Source organism: Olea europaea, chromosome 23 (genome assembly GCF_002742605.1).
Source record: "Olea europaea var. sylvestris chromosome 23, O_europaea_v1, whole genome shotgun sequence".
In the NCBI taxonomy this organism is placed as follows: domain Eukaryota; kingdom Viridiplantae; phylum Streptophyta; class Magnoliopsida; order Lamiales; family Oleaceae; genus Olea; species Olea europaea.
Window position 1 is genome coordinate 429,663 of NC_036259.1, and position 26,621 is coordinate 456,283.

The window sequence follows — 26,621 nt, forward strand, 5'->3', positions numbered from 1 at the left end:
CATAACGCCATATATGGGGACAGTTATACTTTGGTGATATTGAATATTATTCTGTTAAGAGTCGCTAATACGACATCGTTCGGATATGTCAAGAATCATATAAATGTAGTAAATGATCTATAGATGATTCATCACTCTTAATTAGTAAGAGATTATTATCTATATTTCATTAAGTTGATGATGAAATCCTTGGCCAATGTGTGCTTATAAGTCGAAAAGAATTTTTGACTTACATTGACTTAATAGTAGGATGAAATTTATGATCAATAATCAAAATTGACACTCTTTCATACCTCATAATTGATCAGATCATATTGACGAATGTATCATAGTTTTACGGTAAAGAACATGTTTGTTTTTGTCATACTATGTGACATTTTCTGTTACATATATTGTTTTGACTCATTGCTAGATTGGGACGACGAATGTAAATTGGTGATAAATTAAAAATGGATATTTCAATTTATCGATTTTGATTAGATTAAAATAATAATTCGCATTATTAGGTATCGTGATTGGGAACCTAACGAGTCATACACAAAAGAGAACTAGAAAAATGAGATTTACTAATTAATTAATTAATAAATGTTGGATAATTAATTAATTGTGTTGCCTATTAATTGGCCTGAATTAATTAATTAAATTAATTAATTCATTGATCGAATTTAATTAATAGGATTAAATAAACATTGGACCTGATTAAGTTGAAGAGAGGGGGCAAGCCCACTTGGACTTCTATTAATAGGCTACTAGGGGTTGAGAATTTACAATACAACATAATTGTATTCTTGCTAGCATAGAAAAGAAAACCGTAAGAATAGAGTTTCTTGTACACCATAGTGTACAGCCCTCTCACAATGTGAGGGGGCCCACATGAATTTTATAATTGTGCACCCCCTCATTGGGAGAGGGGTGTAAGGGACCAAGCACTACTGAAATCGTAATTTTTTCATTCTTATTCATTGTGTGAATTTTCATTGGAAGTTGGACAATTAAATAACTGTGAATTACAGATCGTCATTGTTTGTATTAAAGATAAGCAAATGAGTTTGCAGAATTTAATAAATGTGTTATTTCAAACACAGTTTTTATCTAAACACAAAACAGATCGCTGGAAGAAGTGGAAATTAATTTTATTTTTCGCTGTGTATGATTAAGTAAATTCTCAACACTAGTTATTTACTTATTCCTATATATTTATAACTTAGAGAGTTAATAAATTCTTTCCAGATGCTATCTAAATGTGAAAATCTAATTTCATCGAAAAATATTGTTATCTAGCCATCAATACTCAGAATAACAATTTCATGTACATTATTTGTACTTGGCACCCGCCTCCGTGGCATAGGGATCTACTTAAATTTGGTTTGGTTAATTCGTCATCTTCCAACTTTGAGTTCTTGCTTTTTCAAATAAAAACAAATAAAATAAAATAAAATAAAAAATAAACTTACAACTTCTAAATTTTTAAATACAAAATTGGTAAAATTTGCGCTACTGGTCATCAATCTATTGCTTGAGTATTAAGTTGGTCCCAATATTTTAGTATAACTCCTCAATAAGTCCTCGAAGACATAAAGTATCCAAATATATTTGTTAATTGGCTAGTAACTTTTCACAAAACATGCACGCTTTGAACTTCCAGACAATGTCTCAAATTAAAATGGACGTACAAAGATCACATGATGATTCAATAGAGATTGGGACAAATTTGTTACTAGAGGATTGATTGTGCAAATAAAAGATCTATTTACTTATTTTTCAAGGTTGAGGACTAACTTGCAACTAGAGTAATAGAATAAGAACTAGTCCCCCGCCCACCCAAAAAAAATTAAAAAAAATAAAAAATTTATAATTTTGACATTACACAAAAAATGAAGAGGGAAACATAGTTTGCCCCTTCGTCATTTGCTCCATTAGCATCATTTCAAATATTGAAAGAGAAATGCTATGTAGCACCTGACGTACATAATAGAGTAGTCACATTAAACAATAGGTCTAATAAATAAATCTATTATTAAACATCACCGTATTGCCATGTCGATAAGTATTAGACACCAATATTATTCATATTAAAATCATTCAATTTTTTGCTTCTACCTTCAATTTTCTACTATAACAAGAGCTTGTTTAGCACTGATTTTTCAAGTGAAAAATAATATTTTTGAAGATTGTATTGTTAAAAACTTAAAAAAAAAAAAAAAAAAAAGCCTACAAACCCCCACAAAATATGTGAATTAAAATGTGTAACGGACAATTAGACAAATATTAGCCAAGATATTTGTCTAATTGCCTTATTTTCATTATTGCTCTTTTATTTCCAATAAAGATTGACCTTGTAATTTGCTTTTCTATAAAGGAATATAATGTAATGGCTATTTATTATCAAGAAAATGTGAATGAAAGGATCTCATGAAATTGTCTTCAACCTTGTGTTAATTTGGGAGTTTGTTGGTTTACTCGAATTAACCAAACAAGGAGGCCTAGGACCCCTCAAAGTGTCCCACCATATCACCATCATAAGTCGTCGACGTAAGGACGATCCTTGGTCATTACCCATCAATCAACCCATTAGTCGATCCCTAACCCAAACACGTACCAATTTGGTATCAGAGCCAACCATGTCCGACCCCCCGTGTTGATAATTTGGAGGGCGACATAGGCTTGTTGTAACAATTGATGGAATCACTCAAGAGAACTATGGAGTCCATGATCTCCATGTTCTCCCATCAGCGGGAGGAAGGTCCGGGCGGAGGACGTGAGAATGAATAAGGTTCTTCTTAAGTCAATTCTCGAGGATATGCGAGAGGACGATTTACGGCACCAAAAATTACAAAATTAGATTTTCCACGCTATAATGACCTGGTTGATCCTACTGGGTGGATTTGTCGTGTGGGATCAAAACCGAGGAAGCAGATAAATTGCCAATGGCGGGGTATCATTTGGACGGAGATGTCCAACTATGGTACCAAAGCTTTAAGGCGAGATGAGAAGGCGTGAATTGGGAAGTCTTCAAATATGAACTCCATCTTTGTTATGGACCCTCCCAGTATCATAATTTTTTTGAAGATCTCACGAAGCTTAAGCAAATGGGGAGTGTTCGTGATTACCAAATGGAATTTGATCGATTATTACATCGAAAGGGATCTCTTTCCAAGGCAAAACAAGTGAGATGCTTTATTAGTGGCTTGAAGGAAGGTTTACGAGTTGATATCCAAGCGTGCAATCCCGCGTCCTTGTTCGCCGCCATTAGGCTTACATAATTATACGAGACACGACTTATTGACCAACATAGAAGTGGGTTCTCAGAGTTTAGGAATGCCCCCATGATTTCTGGGCCTCTTCCTATATCAACAACTTCACTCACATAGGCACGTAACCCCGTTGTAAAAGGACTAAGTCCAACAGAATCACAAGATCAGAGATCTCGTGGGCTTTATTTCAATTGTGATGAGAAATTCTCGCCTGGACATCAATATACGAAATTATTTTTCATTTAAGGCATATTTCCTTCTTCAGAAGAATCGAAGGATGAAGTGATCACGGAGGAAGAGCTTGAAGCCGATATGCCTTAGCTTCCACGCTATTTCGGGACATCAAATCCAAGAACCATACATTTACTTGGCAAGATTGGGGGTACCACTATTACTATTTTGATAGACTCGGGCAACACCCATAATTTTCTTAATTCTAAGGTGGCTTCCAAAGTTGGAATCAAGGCTACAAAACCAAGGGCAATTTCAGTACAGGTGGCGAGTGGCAACAAAATGAAGAGTGAAGGGTTATGCGAATCCACGTGTTTCACCATCCAGAAATTTGATTTCCAAGTTGATGTTTTTTTTCTACCATTGGAAGGTTGCAATACAATTTTTGCCATTCAATGGCTTGATACATTAGGTCATGTTACTTTTGACTTCAAGGAATCATGGATGAGATTTTTTAGGCAAAGCACGTTGGTAGAGTTACATGGAAATAAAGGGCCTTCAAACAAAATCCTAGATGGCCGAAATTTTGGGGAGCAGTTAAAGAAGGAAAGTCGTGCTTTTTTGGGCTATTTATTAGCAAGAAAACGTGAATTAACTAAAACGAGGAGGCCTAGGACCCCTCGAAGTGAAAATTCTCCTCAACGAATCTAGCTAGAGCGGCCACCCTAACTCGCAGCCCATTAAATTCTCCCCTGGGAAAGGACCAAGGATCGTCCTTGCGTCGCCACCCATTAAATTCAGCCTTGGGTAAGGACCAAGGATCGTCCTTGCGTCGGCGACCTATGAGGTCGTATGGTGGGACACTTCGAGGGGTCCTAGGTCTCCTTGTTTTGGTTAATTCGAGTAAACCAACAAACTCGCAAATCAACACAAGGTTGAAGACAATTTCATGAAATCCTTTCATTCACATTTTCTTGCTACTAAATAGCCATTACAATATATTCCTTTATGGAAAAGCAAATTACAAGTCCAATCTTTATTGGAAATAAAAGAGCAATAATGAAAATAAGGCAATTAGACAAATATCTTGGCTAGATATTTATCTAATTGTCCGTTACAAAATGACTTTAGAGAAATGATTTTAGAAAAAAATGTGCCAAATAAGCTTTTATATACAGGTATCTTCACCTATCCTGCGGACTATTATTATAAGAATAGTATGCCCCCTACCCCCACTTCCACCCTGAGCCTATCCATTTTTCATTTATTGCAAATAATTATCATTTATCTTGGATACTCTTATTAATGAAATTCTAGAATTTGATAGGTCCAATATTTTACTAAAATCTCATTGTGAAGGCCGCTGAGCATGCCTACAACTTCAATTCTAGTCATTGGAGCCCATTGACACCTAGACCGATGACGATTGATGATATCGCAACTTCGAATGTTCATCAATTCTAATACATTGTTCGCTTCTTTTTCTTGGATGGTATTGTTTTAAATGTTGTTGGTTTTATTTAGGAAGACAAGAATATGGCTCAGCACATTCGAGATAGTGGAGGATGCAACACATGCATACGATGAGGCTTCAAGGATCATGTGTGAGCAAAGAGCGCGCACAAACTTTTTCAGAGAACGTGAATGAGTTTAATTCGTCGTCGTCAGAGCTTCTTTTTGCAACTCCAATGGCTAAGCTACAAAAAAATTGTTGGAAAAAAATATGTAAATGGCTTACTTATGGCATAATTTTCAGTGGGACCCATTGGTCCAATTTGGAAGATCAAAATTATTTTTGTTCCCCTATGTGAGAACATCGAAATCATATATATACTTGCCAAAAATGAAGCTTGGATGAATGAGAAATTGGAGTTCAAAGTTGATCATTGGAAGATGGTTTATGTGGGAAAATTGAATTTGTCCCATATAGGACAATGACAAAAGTATGAACCACTTTATATATGGCTACACATTGTAATAGAGTAATCATGTGTAGTATATAGACTCTCTCCACGCGAGCGCAGGGGGTGCAAATCACAGACTGAAATAGCCTCGGACCTTGAACTTGTGTGTGGGCGCGATCTGTGTACACAAATATCGGATCGAAAGAAGCAAAATTTGGCCCGTTTGGAGTGTCCATGTTTTACAAGTTTTTGCCATCTCCAATGACTTTTGAACTTCTGAAAACTGCAAAAAACTCCAATGGTTATTGTAGAAATTGAAGCAACTCCAATGTTTAGTGTCATAGAGTTAATGGACAGATTTAACATGTATTAAACCTCATTTTCCAGCAATTCTCACACACCAGAAAATATATAAAAATTCACTGTTCCGTCTGCAAATACAGCATTGTTCTGTCTGTCTGCATATACTATTTATGTCAAACGTCTAGGTGGTGATATTGTTCGAATACTAAGTAAGTTCATCGGAGTAATTTCTGCAGTGCTCTCAGATTCTACTGGTTTATCGTTGTATCTTGAGAAATAGATACTCGGATTAAATTTTAAGCAGTTATGGTGAGGGAGCGAATCTGTTTTAAGGAAATTATGCTTGCACAGGTCTCGGGTTGAAATTTCATCTATTATCCAATATTTCTGCAATTTATTCGTGTGCTTTATATAATTTACAGTTTTATTATGATGTCATTCTATTTATGTTTATTAAAAATTAATATGCGTTATTTGGGTAAGTAGATTAATATGATCAAATTAATTTGTTTATTCTATTACAATTTAAACCTGCTATATTTTATCTTGTTCACTGCATATACGATATATGTAAGATCAGTATATGTAAATACGGTAAGTTGTTGCATATACGATAAACTGGTGCAAATACAGTATGCTATTGTATATACGGTATGCTGTTACAGATATGGTAAATTGTTGCAAATACAGTATGTTGATGCAAATATGGTAAATCGTTGCAAATACGCCATGTTGTTTCAAATACGGTAAACTGTTGCAAATACGATATGTTCCATATACGATATGCATAAATCTAATATCTCAATTGCATACACGGTATGAATGAATTCGATTTCATCTATTACACTAACACTAAATTCCAACAAACTTAAAATGTATTCTAAGGAAAAAAAAATTGTTTCTTATACTGTTAATTTTTAAAAACTAATTTTTTTTTTCATTTGACTTTCAGAAATGGTAACCGAATTGACCAACATGGATGTGACCCAAATTATGCCTACTGGAAATCAGGTTGTGGGCCCTGCTATGACTGAAGGGCCAAGCTCTATTGTGGCTAAATTGTCAAGTCATGTTGTGAGTCAAACTGTCCAACAACTGGCCGTATTGTTAATGTTCCTATTAATCATGGAGAAAAATCGGAGAAATTCAATGGCTTGAATTTTAAAAGGTGACAGCAGAAAATATCATTTTACCTGACCACTTTGAATCTTGCAAGATTCTTGACCGAGACTGCTCTAAAACTCAATAAGAGTGAGGGAGATGTTCAAGCAATCAATGCACTTGATGCTTGAAAGCATTCAAATTTTTTGTACCGAAACTACATTATGAACAATTTAGTAGACACGCTATACAATATGTATAGTAATATGAAAACTGTTAAGGAGTTGTGGGAGTTGTTGGACCGAAAATATAAAACTGGGGATGTTGGGGCTGAAAAGTTCATTGTCGGCAGATTCTTAGACTATAAAATGGTGGACTCCAAAATAGTTATCAGTCAAGTGCAAGAACTTCAAGTGATTTTCCATGAAATTCATGCCGAAGGAATGATTTTGAGTAAAACTTTTCAAGTGGCTGCAATTATTAAGAAATTACCCCCCTCGTGGAAAGATTTCAAGAATTATTTGAAGCACAACCAAAAGAAAATGAAGGTCGAAGAACTAATTGTTATACTTTGAATTGAAGAACATAACAAGAGTTCTGAAAAGAAGTGACTCAATCCTAGTGTGGCTAAAGCCAATGTTGTGGAGCTTGGTCAAAGTAGTAAGACCTACAAAAATAAGTTTGGGCCATCCGGTGGCAAAAGGACCAAGTAAGGATCGAAATGTGAAATTTTTAAGAAGAAATTTCAACGAAAATACTTCAATTGTGACAAAGTAGGCCACAAGTATTCGAAGTGCAAAAGAAGAAGAAATAAGTAAATGTGGTTGATTACATGGTACAATATGTGTCGGAGTTGAATCTCTCAGCTGTCATTTCTGAAGTGAACATGGTGGGTTCAAACTCTAAAAATTGGTGGATTGACACTGGTGCTACGAGGTATGTGTGCTCTGATAAGGAGTTGTTTGCTACGTTCGAAGCAATTGAGAATGGGGAGAAGTTGTTCATGAGAAATTCAACGACTTCTGAAATCAAGGGTTAAGGAAAATGTGGTTCTAAAGATGACATCGGGAAATGAGCTGAATCTTAACAATGTGCTATATGTGCTGAAAATTCGCTAGAACCTAGTGTTTGGGTTGCTTTTGAATAAGCATGATTTTCACATTATATTTGAATTAGACAAAGTTGTTTTGTAGAAAAGTGGAATATTTTTCAAAAAAGGTTATGTCTCCAATAGTATGTTTAAACTCAATGTAATGGTTGATAAACCAAAAAATGAATGAAGCAAATTCTTCTGCTTACTTGCTTGAGTCTTCCAATTTGTGGTATGGTAGACTAGGACATATTAACTATGATACTTTACGAAAACTAGTTAAATTGAATTACACCCGAGTTCCATATTGATTCCAAACATAAGTGTGAAGTTTGTGTTGAGATAAAATTGACAATGTCATCGTTTAATCAATTGAATGGAACACAAAACCACTTAATTTAATTTTTAGTGATGTATGTAACTTAAAACTTGTACAAATAAGAGATAGCAACAAGTATTCATTACTTTTGTCGATGATAACACAAAATACTGTTACGTGTATTTGTTAAAAAGTAAAGATGAAGCCATAGCAAAATTTATTCTCTATAAGAATGAGGTTGAAACTTAACTTAATAAGAAAATTCAGGTATTAAGAAGTGATCGATGTGGTAAGTATGAAGCACCATTTGCTGAATTCTGTGCACAACATGAAATCATATATGAAACTATCGCACCTTATTTATCACAATAAAATGGTGTTGTTGAACAAAAAAAATCGTACTTTAAAAGAAATGATGAACGTAATGCTAGTAAGTTTCGGGTTACCTCAGAACATGTGGGGGGAAACTGTTTTATCAGCAAATTACCTTTTTAAATAAAGTGCTCCGAAAGAAAATGAAAAAGACCCCTTATGAGTTATGAAAAGGAAAAAAGTCTTTCTACAAATACTTACGAGTGTGGGGTGTCTTGCTAAAGTGGTCGTTCCAACACCAAAGAAGGTAAAGATATGGCCAAAAATAGTAGATTGCATATTCATTAGCTATGCACATAATAGTAGTGCTCATCGATTTCTTGTGTATGATTCTAAAATTCTAGACATACACAAAAATATGATATTGAAATCAAGAAATGCTTTATTCTTTGAATATGTATTTCCGTATAAGTTCAAAGAGGAAGCAAGTTCTTCCAAATGAATATATGAAACTATGAATGGAAATAGTCATGATGAAGAACTAGAAGAGGAGACTGAGGTTAGACGTAGCAAATGAGAAAGGACAAAAAAATTGTATGGTTTTGATTTTCTGATCTATATGCTAGAAAGTGAATCTCAAAGTTATTAAGAAGCTGTGAATTCTTAAAAGGACCTCAATGGAAGGATGCCATTAAAAGTGAAATAGATTTCATACTGCAAAATCGTACATGAGAGCTAGTGGATCTTCCTCCAAGAAGCAAACCACTAGGCTACAAATGGATTTTTAAAAGGAAAATGAAACCAGATAGAACTATTGAAAAGTATAAGGCGAGATTAGTAATAAAATGTTACAAATAAAGGGAAGGTCTTGATTACTTTGATACGTATTCTCCAGTGATGAGAATAACATCTATTAGGGTGATATTTGCGATTGTCGCTTTGCGAAATCTTGAAGTACATAATATGGATGTTAAAATTGCTTTTTTAAATGGATATTTAGAAGAAGAAATTTATGTGTAACAACCCGATAAGGGTTTTTGTTACCAGGACAGGAAAAGAAAAGTTTGTAATTGGTGAAATCACTATATAGCTTGAAACAAGCACCTAAACAATGACATGAAAATTTTGATAATTTCATGATAAAGAGTGAATTTAAAATCAATGATTATGATAAATGTGTTTACGTCAAAGACACCAAGATGGTCAAAACTTGTACCAGCAATTTGTATATATTGTGGCAGTCAATCAACAATAGGAAGGGGCATAGAGTAACACGTACAATGGTAAGTCTAGACATATACGTCGTAGACACAATACCATAAAACAACTACTCTCAACTAGAGTTATCACTATTGACTATATAAGATCAAAAGATAACATTGCGGATTCATTAACAAAAGGATTAAATAGAGAGTTAGTTAGAAAATCATTGAAAGAAATGAGACTTAAGCCTTGAATGGATAAGTCATTACAAAGGAAACCCAACCTAATTGACTGTAGATCTGAAGATTTAGGTTCAAAGGGACAACCTAACTGTAAAGATTTAATAAAAGCACTGTGGGGGTGTTAACGCCTGTCCATTCCTATGATATAACAGTGATGCCCGTAAGGATGAATGATAAGCAATAGGCTTTTAATAATTCTTATACGTCTAAAATCGAGCCAAGTAATGCGGGTTACTTGTAATAAGAAATCACCTATGTGAGAGAGAAGTGGGACCGCTTCTAAGAGAATTGTGTGAGGCTCAATTCTTAAAAACTCTCACAAAATCAGTCATAGCTAAAACAAACATAATAATGAGAACTGAATTGTGTTACGAAGAATCCTGTGTGGAGTATATCATCGTTTATATAAATGACAGAATAGTTCAAGGACAACACGTCTACTGGTCAACCAGTAAAGTAAATATGCTTTCATAAGGGAATATTAAAAGGATAATACCTACCTATCATATGCAGATTTCAACCGTTGAACTTTATCACTAATTCTTGTGTCTTCCAATTTTCATTCACGTGGAGAATTGTTGGAAAAAAACGTGTAATGACTCACTTTTGGCACAAATTTCAGTAGTACCCATTGTCCAATTTGAAAGATCAAAATTGATTTGTGCTCTCCTTCGTGAGCACATCGAAATCATAAATTTACTTACCAAATATGAAGTTTGGATGAATGAGAAATTGGAGCTCAAAATTGACCATTAGAAAATGGTTTATGTGGGAAAATTAGATTTGTCCCATATAGGAAAATGAAGAAAGTATGAACCACTTTATATATGGCTACACATTGGAAATGAGTAATCATGTGTAACATAGAAGCTCTCTCCACGTGCGAGCGGAAGGGGTGCAAATCACGGACCGAAATAGCCTTCGGATCTTGAACTTGTGTACGGGCGTGACCTGCGTACATAAATGTCGAATCGAATGGAGCAAAAATTGGCCCGTTTGGAGTGTTCACGTTTTGCAATTTTTTTACTTTCTCCAACTGACTTCTGAATTTCTAAAACTGCAAAAAACTCCAATGGTTATTTCCTGAAGCAACCCAATGTTTATTGCCATAGAGTTAATGGACAGATTTAACATATATTAAATCTCATTTTTAGCAATTCTTACACACCAGAAAATACACGAAAATTCACTGTTCCGTCTGGATATACAGTATTATTTTGTCTGTCTGCATATAGTGTTTCTTTAAACGTCTGAGTGGTGATATTGTTCAAATACTAAGTAAGTTCGCCGGAGTAGTTTCTACAGTGCTCTTAGATTCTACTGATTTACCGTTGTACCTTGGAAAACAGAGGCTCGGATTAAATCTTAAGTACTTACGGTGAGGGAGCGAATTCGTTTTAAGGAAATTGTGCTCGCACAAGCCTCGGGCTGAAAGTTCATACGTTATCCAATATTTCTGCAATTTATTCGTGTGCTTCATATAATTTGTAGTTTTGTTATGTTGTTGTTCTATTTATATTTATTAAAAATTAATCTGCGTTATTTGGCCAAATAGATTAATTTGATCAAATTAATTTGTTTGTTCTATTGCAATTTAAATTTGCTATATTTTATCTAGTTCACTGCATATATGGTATATGCAAGACCGGTATATGCAAATATAGTAAGCTGTTGCATATACGGTAAGCTGTTGCATATACGGTAAACTTGTACAAATATGATATGTTGTTGCTTATACGGTAAATTGTTGCAAATATGGTATGTTGATGCAAATACGGTAAATTATTGCAAATACGGTTTGTTGATGCAAATACGGTAAACTATTGCAAATACGGTATGTTGCATATACGGTATGCATAAATCCAATATCTCAATTGCATATACGGTATGAATGAATCTTGATTCATCCACTACACTAACACTAAATTCCAACAAAAATGCCACATGAAATCTCTCAAAATGGCCAAGAAACCAGTTATTAATTGGCCAAGTGAAACAGAACAAACACAATGTCCTAATGGAGATACATTTGGTCGAGTTAGGGTCGAGTTTTCGGGGTATTATGTGAGTTATGAAAGCCATGTAGAGAGTATTGAGGAACAATTCAGGCCTTTGGAAAATGATCGTATGGAACAGATGATTGAGGAGATGCTTGATTATGGCTCAATTGAGCTTTGTTTTGCTATGGGAGATTGAATATTGTAGTGTACCATTATTGTTTCCCCTATTCTTTTGACATCTTATTTTGAGGAAGACGGAATTTTTAGCTTTGTATGTAGTATTGAACTCAACTAGACAGCGCAGTTCTATCGACTTCTTTTCATTTCTTGAATATTGTTTTGTTCGATCTATTGTATTGAATGAAATATTTTAGAATATTGTTATCTAGCTCCAATTAAATGAGTCACTAGTCTCCATATTTAAATAAATCATTTATTTAATGTCATATATGTTGTCACCCAGACAGGAGATGACACCAGTGTGGCTAAATATAATTGTTCAATATTTTATTGATATGGTTGAACTGGTGCAAAATGTTTCAAGCGATTAACTATAATGGAGTGGACATAATACATTTATCACGTCTTTCTTCTTTAATTGTGTTAAATCTTATTTGACACAACAAATAAATTAACTAAATAAATTTAAGCAAGACTTATCAAATAAATTCTTTGAGCTCAAAGTGAAAAAGTTCCATAATTTGATTTGAGAGTTTTTTTTTTGTTTTTGTTTTTTATTTTTATTATTTTTTTATTTTTATCGTGGCCTCTTTTTTTTTGAGAGTGAAGTCTCACTGAATTTGAGGATTCTTCAATGAGTTACTAATTATCTCAAAGTTGCGGATTTTATCAATAATAATGCTATTTAACGCCTTTGTTCTAATTCTTCTATAACCATCGTTCGACTAAAGTCTAAAGCAAACCGTTTATAAATATACGATCAATCTCTACTCGCACACGTATATTATATACTCCCAACAAAATGCATACATAACTTATGTTTTATTACGGGGTACAAAACCATGTTATTAATTTCATCTGCACATTGTTTCACTTGTCCTATATAATTTAGCTACCCATGTTATCCAAATGGTATATGTGCTCCATTTCGCATGATTTCTTGCACATGAAGTGTGAGCTTGTTTGGCTAAGCATTCAAATGTAAAAACTACTTTTAAGAATTTTTTTCTCAAGATATTACTTTATTTCTTGTTTTTAAAGAGTTACTTATTTTTAAAGTAACTCTTACTTCAGTGTCATAATCATCTTCAATACAATTGTGAATTGCTATAGAAAATTTGCCAACAAGGTTAAAAAATCTCATCTCAAATACAATTTAATATTACTCTGTCAAGATTATGTGGCTCATGAAAAATAGACATTAGCGATGGTTCTATGTAGATTTAAAGCTACGTTAGACATGCTAACTTAAGAATCTTTTTCCAAATTTATACTTCCTATGCAATATGAAGATAGGATTTTGTTTGTCGTTTTAAAAATAATACGCATGGATTGCAATTCATAGAATACATTAGAAACCAAATTTAATTACAGTGTCTATTCATTATGTTTTTATTTAGTGGAGATTAAAATTAGATTTTTAGTAGATTTTGATAAAAAAAAAATAAAAATTGATAAATGTGTATTTAAAAATTATGGATCTCATGAAATAAATTGTTAAAATTAATTGCTTTTACTTGAATTGAAATCTTGATTGTATTCAATACCGAACAGGGACTATACACACTACGTAAATCAGTAGTCTTTCAACTTGTGTATCTCCTGTACAATAGAAGGTATAGAAGATGCTCTAGATAACTCACTTATTTTTATGTTTAATTAATTAATAATTTTTTTAATAACATTCTCAAAATTAATATATCGATTATAACTCGCTTATTTTAGTAACTTTTTAATTAGAAAGTAACTCATTAATTATTTTATAACCATAGTACCATCCCTGATGAAGCAAAAGAAGAAGCAACCATGTGAATTGATCTTACGCGCTTGTGAAGCTAGTGTTTCAAGCCGTACTTTGACCCATGTACAAAAATTCGCCAATGATGTATTCATTCCGTTGCCCATGTTGTGGACATATCAAATATTCTTGTGCTATATCCTTACATCTCCGCTACGATAGAGATCATAAATGTTGGAAATTGAGTGATACCAGTTTGTTCTAATACTAATTTGTTGAGAATTAGGTCAAATAATAAAGACGAGAAAATAAGAGCAATATAAAAATAATGGATCACACAAGAATACCAAATTCATGTCGAAGAAGAGGAGAATTTCAAAATACCAAGAAACTAAATTTTTTTACAAGATTTGATCGATACTCTCAATCTATAATGTATACAACAATGGTTTTATTGTTAGTTTTGCCTATTAAGAGCCTACTGTCATGGACCGCAAGGGAGTGACTTGAGGTTTGATTTGATGCGAGAATGTCATGGCACTAAGTGGGAAAATGGGGGTAGACTTATGGCAAATTAGGTCCATGCTTTGGCAGTATATGGTGATGAGGGCATCGCCTAATTTGGTGGGGGAGTGACTTATGTTCCTCACGATCGAAGCTGATATGTCTAGGTTGTGGTTGGGAAAAACCCCATAGCACAGGCAGTAAGCTATGGTCGAAAAGAAGTACCTGCGGTAGGGGACATAGGTTGGGAAAACACAAGCAATGTAGCAGGGGAAACAGGTAAGACCAACACAGGCACTGCGACAAGGGATGCAACAGCAACACAAATAGATTGTGCAGGCAGAACGCAAGCAGGAAACGCAGTAAGCCGTGCAGGGTATAATGCAGGCTGGGAAACATCGGCAAGGGATGCATGAATGGAATTCAGGTTTTTTAAGGTTAAAATAACTTTCTTGAGAGGAAGCAATATCCTGGACTGTGACCAGAGGTTTTGGATACAAGTGGGTGACCACTTGTGCAACTTGCATGAGGAAGCCAAATCCAAGTTGACTACTACAAGCTTACTTGATGAAGCAAAGTCCACCTTGACCACCATGATGGAGATATGTCCATTTGCTCATGAGTTGTAGAGATTGTCCATTTGCATGAAAAGTGACTTGTCAACTAACATAGAATTGAAAAGGGATAAGATATCTAGTAACATGACAACTTGTAAGTGTAGAGACTTGCAATTTGCAAGGTAGCAAATTCCAACTTGGCTATCTTGTGGTCTAAGGAAGTTGAAGACAACTTGTAAACATTGAGGACCCTTGAATCAAGATTAATCATAGCCATTGATGCCAACTTGCATATTATGAATAAAGGTGCTTGGTTATTTGTAAATCCAACCAAAAGGAATTAAGGGAATGTTGGGGAAACAACCCAACTCCACCTTATCGCCAACTTCATTACCACCACCTCACCGCCAACACCCAAAACAACCCACATGATCGGAGGAAAGAAACACCAAGTCATTGTGGCTGCAATGATGACTATAGCGCTTAGATCAGGACGTACAGTGCTATTGCAGCGACTGCAAATGGAGCAGGGAGTTGCCCCAAACATATTGGAGGGAAGAAACACTACATCCACATCATCGTCGTCCCCAAAATCACACCCACGTCGCCTCTCTACAGTCATCGAGTAGCGCACACAGCGCTGTTGCAGCACGCGACGACTAGAGCGCGGAGTCGCGTACAGCGCTACAACTTATGGATCTTGTTGAGGTGAGGGAGAGTGAGAGGTGTAGATTCATTCCGACTCGTTGAGAGGGAGAGGGAGATGGAGAGGGGGGAGGAGAGTGAGATAGATAATGGATTAAAATGATTTAGAATTTGATATTGGGTGGGTGAGTGCTATGATGGGTCTTGAATTTGTAATATAATTATTAATATTAAAATATTAAATTGTCACCTGATTTTTTATTAGATATACTTCATATCTGATTTTTGAAGTGTGATATTTAGATACCTGCTCTAATTTAATTTCTACTTTTTAATTTAATTTTTTTTAAAAATTCTATGACCCTTCCAATAATATCTTCCAAACAGAGCCCAAGCCAATAGGTGATCTAAATTAGAACTAATTCTATATTACTTTTTTGACTTAATACTAATATAGATTTTTTTTTTCAAAACAGATTTGACCTTACTGTAAGAGAAGTAAATCTGGCATCATTAAATTGTATTACTTTTGCATTTTTGTTAATTAAGAAATATACCAGTTTGACAATGGAAATCGAAAACAAGAATAACTTCCTTTCAGCCACAAAATTGCACTTGAAATACTACTTCACGGTTTCTATGTTAGTAAGAAATATTTAATTTAATAAACGAATTTTACATTTGCATTCTCATATTTAATTCCTCAATGAACATTTAATAACTCAAATGTGAGTGGCTATTCCTTTTGCATCTCAACATGTGAAAATATCAAATATTATACTAGACTAACCCCTCGAGTTGTGAGACGGGTTTTATTTTGCTACTTTATCTATTCAATTGGATGAAATCTTTGTTTTAATATAGAAATGTTATTTAGTTAAATATTTAAGTAGTGTTACTACTGTTAAAAAAAAAATGTTCGAGAGCCTCAAAAAAATTAATTGCCTAGAGCTTCCAAATTCTCGGGGCCGGTCCTGGGTCGAGCTAAGCTCCATCTCAAGGTCCGGTCACATTAAGGGGTAGCTCGACTGAGATTAAGTTGTTTATCCTATTTTCATACTCATTCTGACCACCGAACATTTATAGAATGAGGGCTCACATTAATTATGCTCCTTCGAATGCACAATCCGTATATGTCATGGTTCTTCTCCATCGAACTGATTTCCTAATTAGCATCGAGTAAAAAACCTTCTTAATTGACCAGTTATGTTTTTCTTCTTTTAAAAGGAAAAAAGAATTTTTATTATTAAAGAACAATTCAACATTAACATATATTATGCTATTTTGATATCAATATTTAATGATATGACCTTAATATTTTGTGTATAAAAATTTTAACCTCTGTTTGAATCTCTATAGAGTCCTCTGACTCGCAATTCTTAATCTTTTTCGGGTCAATGTTCAAACAAATTTAAAAACAAAAATCAAATAAATAGTGGGTGATAACTCAGTCCATTTTAATCACAGCAAATTCCATCGTATGTCAATTTTTTCATCACTCATAGATGTCTACCCAAGGGTTAATTTCACTAATGGCAATTAACTACAATTATTTTCACCTTAGTCACCGTAATTTATTTCATGTCAGACTCATCTATGAACATTCCAATATTTAGCCCCCGTTTGACTCCCATTTTTGGAAATGAAATGAGTGAAATAATGTTCTTTTTTTTTTTTTTTGAAAAATGAGTTCTTGAAAAAGAATGAAAAGTTTTCAATTTATTGTAATATTATTTTATGAAAAATCGTATGATTGAAAATAAAAGAGAGAAAAATGAAATATAAAGAAATGTAATTTTATGGAGGTCAAACGAGGGCTTAATTCAGGCCTCCAATTCAATATGGCATACATTTTTTAACCAAACATTCCGAGCATATTGGCAGGGATGGATTTGGTTGGGGGATTGGTTGGGCTGTAGTCAGGTCCAATTAATTTTTTTTAAGAGTAGTTTTCTTTATTTGTAAAAACAGATTTTTAATGAGTAATTTTTTTTTTTTTTTTTTTTTTTTTTTGTATATTAGCCCGGTTTTGAATTCAAACCTGGATCCGTCTCTGCATATCGGTCCTTTTGCGCCTCATACGTCGGCTCCAATAATTACTTGTCTAAATGCTAGAAGCTGATAATGTACTGGCACACACTAAAGTGTTCTTCTAGCGCTATATAGTGGTCCAGTAATGGTGTTATGTGATGGGTATGATGTTTTCACCTTCTTCTGTTGTTATCTTTTGTTTCTATTGGGTAAATCGCAATCTTCATATTTCTAGGGAAATTTGTACAAACATATACCATTATAGGGTTTAAATGAATAAGGTTTACAATAATACATGGTTGTGTAGCAAAACGTTTTATGTTTCCAGCTTTGTTTTTTGCAACCTTTTTTTATTTTATTTTTAGGGGTTTTCGCAATGAATTTAGAACTGTTACGCTGTATAATACTGTCCAATACCAATGAACAGCTAAATAAGAAAAAATAAAATAGATGATGAAATTGGAACATTTCGTTGCACGTCGTTCATTAAGAACTTGTACAGGATGTCATAATATTTATAACATTCATTCATTACACAAATTTACAAGGCGGTTGAAGTTCTATTTTTCATCAAAAAACCACATCACTACACACCCATACGAAAACCTAAAAACCTATGACCGAAATTAAAAGAATAATGATATTCATAGTGAAAATTACTGATAGTCGCTCTACGTGACATACATATGGTATTTTGTTATTTGATGCATGAGGCAATAAAAACTATTATAATAATATATTAAATAACAAATTGTTATGAGCATACTACGTAGGACGACTACCAGTAGTTTTCGCCATGAATAGCATTATTCAAATCCAAAAGCACTATTCTACCTTTGTAATTATAGGACGCGTTGTTCAAAATCATGCCTTGATCTTAGCAGCTCAGATATGATCACCACAAATCTATAGCACATAGGTGGATCACACCAAGATAAGTAGCCACAGTCTCCATTTTGTTGTATAAAAAAAAATCGGGACAACGCTGTACTAACTAACAAAATTGAAATGGGTTTGAGTTTCCATTATCAGACATCGTGTGCTTGTCAAAACCTTTGTCTCAAGTTCACTGTCATCTACGAAGTCTTCTGCTCAATCTCTATTTCGCACTTGCATAGATGAGACTCCATTTCAGTTAATGATAGTGGGTTACTAACAAAACAATTCGTTACATGCTATGTATAAAGACGTCCTTATTAAAGAGGAGAAGAAGGAAAGACGATTTTGCCCTTTCTAATTTTTCAATTTTACCCTATTTATTTGGAATTGAAGCCAAAATTGACGGTAGCGGATGGCACGAGTAAAACATACTCCAAGTTTCATATAGTGATGTTTTCCCCCAATTCCAAAAGATGGGGAGGTTTACAAATGTCTCAAAGGTAGAGGTAACGCCCCAATCAATGTTTGAAGCAAGTTAAAGATTAGTGATGAAGGCGACACTAAGTCCCTGTTTGACCCCCATTTTCGAAAAATGAAAATGGGTGAAATATTATTTTTTTGAAAAAGAATGAAATTTTTTTGATTTACATGTAATATTATTTTATAAAAGATTGTGTAATTGAAAATAGGAAAAAAATAAATGAAATGTAATATAATGAAATTTAATGGGGGCCAAACGGGGGCTAAGTACAATGTCCCAACTACCGAAACGTTTTCACTCACCAAGTGTCAAACCCCAATTGGAGGTAGAATCAAATAAACCAAATCTGCTAGGTGATACTAACAACTTCATAAATTGTGTGACCAGGCTAGAGAGAGAAATCAAAACTCCCGCTCCTTCATTTACATATATGGTAAATTAATATTGTCCATGTAAACCCGACCAATTTTCCTCAAAATTACACTTCTCTTTCAATATATATACACACACATGCACTAACCAGCTTCAATTCGATCTTCGATTTCTATATACTGTATGTATGTATATGTTTGTATGTATGTATAAGTAGAGATAGAATGAGTTTACGATGATTTCTCAGTGTTTTTTTCATTGATCGGAAGTGTATTTATATATATTATTGTATATTGGAGGAGGTCAGAGGAAGAAAGATCGAAGAAGTGAAAAATGGCCGCAAATAAGGGTGGCAGCTTGGAGGAGATAAAAAATGAGAACGTTGATCTTGTACGAGCCTTCATTTCTCTCGAATTATCTCATAATTGTGAATTATCGAACCGATTTTATGAGTTTAAATTTAAAATTTTAACCGGTGATTCAGATCGTTCGTTTTGAGTTTATTGTGAATTCTTTTGTTATGCAATATATCTCAGTTTTAAGATTTTTGGGAAATACATAAAATTGTTCACTTTCCGTACTTTTTCCAGTCAATTGCATTCCATGCACGATTTGCTAGTATGTTTGTGTTTACTGTTCTCACTGATTTTGTCTTTACATTCAAATTTTTACTCGCTGATTCATATATTTGATTTGAATTTAAAAGTGTACTGGTTTTTTTATGTAATATATGTTTTGTTTGATCTTTTGCACTATACATAAAGTTGAGTGGTTGTAGCACTTTTTTTCTGTCAATTGAAATGCTTGCACGATTTGCTAATTGAATTGATTTTGATTGTTTTGGTTTTTTATAGGAGCGTATACCGGTTGAGCAAGTATTTGAGCAATTGCAATCTTCAAAGGAGGGATTGACAAGCGCTGAAGCCGACAAGAGGATTCAAATCTTTGGCCAGAACAAGTTAGAGGAGAAGAAGGCAAATTTTATATTGTTCCTTGGTCCTTTTCAAATTTTTTTGATTAACTGGTGGTAGAAAACAAGTAAATAACTCGCGATTAAACTTATCATTTGTGAACAGGAAAGTAAGCTCCTCAAATTTTTGGGTTTCATGTGGAATCCTCTGTCATGGGTTATGGAGATTGCTGCTATCATAGCTATTGCTTTGGCAAATGGACAGGTAATTCTCATACAAATGTCTAAGAGTATGTTCTGTTTTTTGTGTCAACAATTTGAAAGCTGTGAATAAATGATTGCAGGGTAAGCCTCCAGATTGGCAAGATTTTGTTGGTATTGCAGTTTTACTGGTGATTAATTCCACCATAAGCTTTATCGAGGAAAACAATGCTGGCAATGCTGCAGCAGCGCTAATGGCAGGCCTTGCACCAAAGACAAAGGTATTCAGAGTTCTATCCGAGGAAAACTCCGATTGAGTTTCATGGTTATTGAATTGAGTTTTTTGTATTTTTGTTTTGTGGAGGTACTGAGGGATGGCAGATGGAGTGAGCAGGAAGCTGCAATTCTGGTACCGGGAGATATCATTAGCATCAAGTTGGGAGATATCATCCCGGCAGATGCTCGATTGCTTGAAGGAGATCCCCTCAAGATCGATCAATCTGCACTCACTGGTGAATCATTGCCAGTGACTAAGAACCCTGGGGACGAAGTGTTCTCAGGTTCCACCTGCAAACAAGGGGAGATTGAGGCTGTTGTCATTGCCACTGGAATCAACACTTTCTTTGGAAAAGCTGCTCATCTTGTTGACAGCACTGAGCAAGTCGGCCACTTCCAGAAGGTATCATTTGTAATAATAAACTTGATTCGCATATGCAGTTTGTATCATCTAACTTGTATTGTATGAAAATGACCTATGTAATTAGGTGTTAACGGCCATTGGTAACTTCTGCATATGTTCCATTGCGGTGGGCGTGATAATAGAGATAGTCGTAATGTACCCAATACAACACCGGAGGTACAGAGATGGAATTGACAACCTTTTGGTTCTTCTCATCGGAGGCATTCCAATTGCCATGCCAACCGTGTTATCTGTAACTATGGCAATTGGATCCCACCGGTTATCACAGCAAGGTGCTATCACCAAGAGGATGACTGCTATTGAAGAAATGGCTGGAATGGACGTACTGTGTAGTGACAAGACTGGTACTCTTACCCTGAACAAGCTCACTGTCGACAAAAATTTGATTGAGGTTGGTAACTGAATTCAGAATGATAACAAAGTTTTAATTTGAAAATTGAAAGCCGAGTACACAAACTGGTAAAGCAAACAACAGCTTTACACACTCTGATCATGGATGTAATGTTTTGTAGGTATTTGCTAAGGATTGTGACAGGGATACAGTGCTTCTTCTTGGTGCTAGAGCTTCAAGGGTGGAGAATCAGGATGCTATTGATGCTTGTATTGTTGGAATGCTGGCTGATCCTAAGGAGGTACCTTGAATTGAATATAATACGTACTTGTCTAACTATCATAATCACTATGCAAATAGTTATAAAAATTTACTTGTGTTCCAGGCAAGAGCAGGGATCACTGAAGTGCACTTCCTTCCCTTTAATCCAGTGGAAAAGCGCACAGCTAATACATACATAGACAGCAATGGCAATTGGCATCGGGCTAGCAAAGGAGCGCCTGAACAGGTAAACTACCGCTTTTCCATAAAAGTAAAATGAGATTTGCCTCTAAATTTACGTGATTGCTAATTCAATATCGTGTCACAGATTGTTGATCTCTGTGGCCTAAGCGACGATGTGAAAAGAAAAGTTCACTCCATCATTGATAAGTTTGCTGACCGTGGTCTTCGCTCTCTTGCTGTCGCTAAACAGGTGATTTCATTTTTTTTTCCACACTCTTTTGATGAATGAATTTAGCTTTATAGAACTCAATTTGGGCACTGATATTTTCCTGGTTTCAGACCGTACCAGAGAAGACTAAGGAGAGTGCAGGATCACCCTGGATCTTTGTGGGTCTCCTGCCACTTTTTGACCCTCCAAGGCATGACAGTGGAGAAACCATTAAGCGTGCCCTTAATCTTGGTGTCAATGTGAAGATGATAACAGGTGATCAGTTAGCTATTGCAAAAGAGACTGGTCGAAGGCTTGGAATGGGAACAAACATGTATCCTTCTTCCTCCCTACTTGGGCAACACAAGGACGAAAGCATTGCTCATCTCCCTGTTGAGGAACTCATTGAAAAGGCTGATGGCTTTGCCGGCGTCTTTCCTGGTGAGAAGGCTCAAGCATCCGTTTAACTGACCGTGTTTACTAGTCTAATCCATTGTCAAAATTATTTACTGCAGAGCACAAATATGAGATAGTGAAGAAGCTGCAGGAAAGAAAACACATCTGTGGAATGACAGGAGATGGAGTGAACGATGCACCAGCTTTGAAGAGGGCAGACATTGGCATTGCAGTGGCTGATGCTACTGACGCTGCCCGTGGTGCATCAGACATAGTCCTAACTGAGCCTGGATTAAGTGTGATAGTGAGTGCTGTTTTGACAAGCCGAGCCATATTTCAGAGGATGAAGAACTATACAATTTATGCAGTTTCCATAACTATTCGTATTGTGCTTGGTTTCATGCTCATTGCACTCATCTGGAAGTTCGACTTCTCACCATTCATGGTTCTGATCATAGCAATCCTTAATGATGGAACCATCATGACCATTTCTAAAGACAAGGTGAAGCCATCACCATTGCCTGATTCTTGGAAACTGAAAGAGATTTTCGCCACTGGAATTGTTCTTGGAACTTATCTTGCAGTGATGACCGTTGTTTTCTTCTGGGCTGCAAAAGAGTCAGATTTCTTCCCGGTAAGGGACTCGACTATATAAATTTGTATCAATGATCATTTGTCGAATTGCTGAAATTCATAATATATAATCACATGTGCAGGATAAATTTGGCGTAAGACCAATCAAGAATAATTACAATGAGCTCAATTCAGCTCTCTATCTTCAAGTTAGTATAGTAAGTCAGGCACTCATCTTTGTCACTCGGTCAAGGAGTTGGTCTTTTGTCGAACGCCCTGGTCTACTACTTGTTGCTGCTTTTTTTATAGCACAGCTGGTACGCTTCTTTCTCTCATTTCCATTAATTAATGACATCTTATGATTTCGTAATTCTGATCATGATGTTCGTATGTATACTCAAGATTGCAACATTAATCGCGGTCTATGCAAATTGGGGATTCGCAAGGATCCACGGAATTGGTTGGGGCTGGGCGGCTGTCATCTGGATTTACAGCGTCGTCTTCTACTTCCCGCTGGATATTTTCAAATTTATCATCCGATATGCACTGACTGGCAAGGCATGGAATACTCTAACTGATAACAGGGTATGTTTATGATTGTTAGGGAATTTTTATAGTCGACCCTAAATTTATCGATCCTAAGTTTAGTTTTTTGTAATTCTCGTCTAATAATTCACTCTTATTGTTATCCAGACTGCCTTGACATCGAAGAAGGATTATGGTCGAGGAGAAAGGGAAGCACAGTGGGCAATGGCTCAACGCACGCTACATGGCCTCCAGCCACCAGAAACTTCGGAACTTTTAAATGACAAAAACAACTATCAAGAGTTGTCTGAAATCGCTGAACAGGCCAAGCGACGAGCTGAAGTTGCAAGGCTGAGAGAGCTTCACACTCTCAAGGGTCATGTCGAGTCAGTGGTGAAGCTTAAGGGTCTTGACATCGAGACAATTCAGCAACACTACACCGTTTGATAGCACAATGAAGAACATAAAATTGGATTTTCCGAAGGAGAGTTAAAACCAATATCAGAATAAAGATGTTCCTTTTTGTCTTTGTTTGTTTGGTGAAAATAATTATGAAATCACTTGGAATAATCCAACAAAATAAGTTGGAATCATCAGTAGTAGGACTTAGAATGAGTTTTAGTTTTAAAATTATATAGCAGTCAATTTGTATGACATTAAATTTTATGGGCAATGGCTCAACGCACGCTACATGGCCTCCAGCCACCAGAAACGTCGGAACTTTTAAATGACAAAAACAACTATCAAGAGTTGTCTGAAATCGCTGAACAGGCCAAGCGACGAGCTGAAGTTGCAAGGCTGAGAGAGCTTCACACTCTCAAGGGTCATGTCGAGTCAGTGGTGAAGCTCAAGGGTCTTGACATCGAGACAATTCAGCAACACTACACCGTTTGATAGCACAATGAAGAACATAAAATTGGATTTTCCGAAGGAGAGTTAAAACCAATATCAGAATAAAGATGTTCTTTTTTGTCTTTGTTTGTTTGGTGAAAATAATTATGAAATCACTTGGAATAATCCAACAAAAGAAGTTGGAATCATCAGTAGTAGGACTTAGAATGAGTTTTAGTTTTAAAATTATATAGCAGTCAATTTGTATGACATTAAATTTTGCTAAGTAGGAAGATAAGGAAATCTTTCCTAGTTTTATTCATTCAATTTGTAGTTTAGCATCACACATTGTTCCTCCTATCCTTATAATGGCATTCTTTCACTTGCAAATACTCTTTTATGTTCGAGAATTTTTGAAAGACAGAAGATAGAATAACGCATTTAATTATCTATGGTTTAGAACACATCCCATCACATATTTATCAAGATACCAAAAGAACAGAACAACCCTTTCGAGACTATATAAGTCTCTTCATGTATCTTTTTACGGTTTGGTTCGGCAACATAATCCATATTAATTCTTGAAAAAGTTCTACAAATTTTGAAAAATTCACTGCTAGAGCACCAGTTTAGATGGTCACCCTTTACGTTCAATTAAATGAATTACGAGACATTACATTTAAGTGAATTTATCATTTAATATCATACAGTTGCCGCCTAGACCGATGCTTGAAACTATTGATGTCGAATAGCATAACTCTTTGCTTTAACAAGGATAATTATTCCAAGTGTTCACCTACCTCAATATCTAAAAATAAATAAAAGTTCAGTTCATTTCAAGTTTCCGATTCAGGTACTAGAAGTTTAGAATTGAGAGCTGGATTAAAGCCATTAGGCCCCTGTTTGATTGTTATTATTTTGAATTCAAAATAATGTTTTGAACAGTTATTTTTAGGAGAACCTGTGGTTAAAAAGTAGAGAAAAATTTTGGATTTATATACAGAATATTTTGTTGTGTGAAAATGTAGTTGGAAAGAATATATAAAAGAAAAGAGCTTTTAAATAATGGCTATCAAACTAGGGCTCAGTTGTAGTTTATTTAGAACCATTTAAATATAAGTAAAACTAGAACGGATCGCTAGCTAGGTCCGATAGTTTTTCCTACCTCTAGCATATACAATAAATAGAAAATCTCAGGCTTTAGGTCACGAGTTCGATTCCCCCTACCAACTCTTTCTTGGTCGAGCCTGTCGAACCGAGTTTGCCTAGTGCGATTTACCTGGCTGACCTGATTTGTAGGCTATTGTGTCAGCCCAAGGGTTTATCAGTGCGCACCCGAAGGATAGCGGCTGCGAGTTCTTTAGTCATAAAAAAAAATAAATAGAAAATGTCTCGAGATGAACATGTAAACGAAGATGATCAAATCCCTTTTTGATTGACAACTTACATTTATAATTCATCGACCGTCGTAGTAACTAGTAATAACAATTTGTTACCCGTCACGAATGACATTTCGCGACAGCATAAACCCTTGACATGCTTTATTCTTCTCTGATGATTTCAAGATTGGGCTGCCAGTTATTATCCAAAGAAGTCAGTTTTACAGGTGGAACATCAGACCCTCCCTTTACACCACCAACTGCTTCCTTATTTCTCTTCTTGTTAAGTGATTTTGTCTCTGAAGAAGCAAAACTGCTTGATGAATTCACTTCCTCACTCGAAATATTATTTGTGCTGCCTTTCATCTTTATCCCTGTTACTGTTAGCAAACAAGTCGAGCAATTCCGTAGCTGATCATCGGCTTTTTTGTTTCTAAACAACCAGCAATTCTGCTGCTTTTCTTTACCATTATCGTGATTCACACCTTGATTTTCTCGACTGGGGAAGTTGTTAGACGAATGCTTCAACTGAAGTTTCCTGATCGTGCTCAGAGGAACGACGTAGTATTTTTCACCAGGCTTTAGGGTGGCGTCGGGTGGAACGATGTCCCAGGGATGGCGGAACACGGTCGGCTGCGTGACACAACATTTTGGGTTACGGTGAAGCAAGTCAGCTGCGAAAATCGGCCTGTCGTGCAGTTCAACATGGCCACCTGGATGAACAACCTTAACAAACATAGTTTTGGTGTTGTTAGTGCATAGCCAGCTTGATAATAAGGCCATAATGGTTTCCCTTTTTTTGTAGTTTCTTTTCTTCTTCTTTTATGTTTTGTGGAG

The 26,621-nt window shown here is 35.3% G+C and overlaps 1 protein-coding gene across 1 annotated transcript; it reads left to right on the forward strand.

Moving 5' to 3' along the window:
* The first annotated feature begins 19,395 nt into the window (after positions 1-19,395).
* Positions 19,396-24,206, forward strand: LOC111372052 (plasma membrane ATPase 4-like). Its single transcript, XM_022994206.1, has 14 exons — positions 19,396-19,676; positions 20,141-20,260; positions 20,363-20,461; positions 20,541-20,678; positions 20,762-21,076; positions 21,162-21,488; positions 21,610-21,729; positions 21,814-21,936; positions 22,018-22,122; positions 22,212-22,521; positions 22,596-23,110; positions 23,193-23,366; positions 23,452-23,634; positions 23,743-24,206. The coding sequence occupies exons 1-14, from the start codon at positions 19,620-19,622 to the stop codon at positions 24,019-24,021; spliced, it is 2,865 nt and encodes a 954-aa protein (XP_022849974.1). The 5' UTR covers positions 19,396-19,619; the 3' UTR covers positions 24,022-24,206.
* Positions 24,207-26,621: the final 2,415 nt, after the last annotated feature.

What these genes read in the sequence shown, in the direction of transcription:
- LOC111372052 (XM_022994206.1), top strand. Translation starts at nt 19,620, where the DNA reads ATGGCCGCAAATAAGGGTGGCAGCTTGGAGGAGATAAAAAATGAGAAC. An exon ending in AAAATGAGAACGTTGATCTT is followed by an intron (nt 19,677 to 20,140) that starts GTACGAGCCTTC and finishes GGTTTTTTATAG; the next exon opens with GAGCGTATACCGGTTGAGCA. An exon ending in CTTTGCCGGCGTCTTTCCTG is followed by an intron (nt 22,522 to 22,595) that starts GTGAGAAGGCTC and finishes TATTTACTGCAG; the next exon opens with AGCACAAATATGAGATAGTG.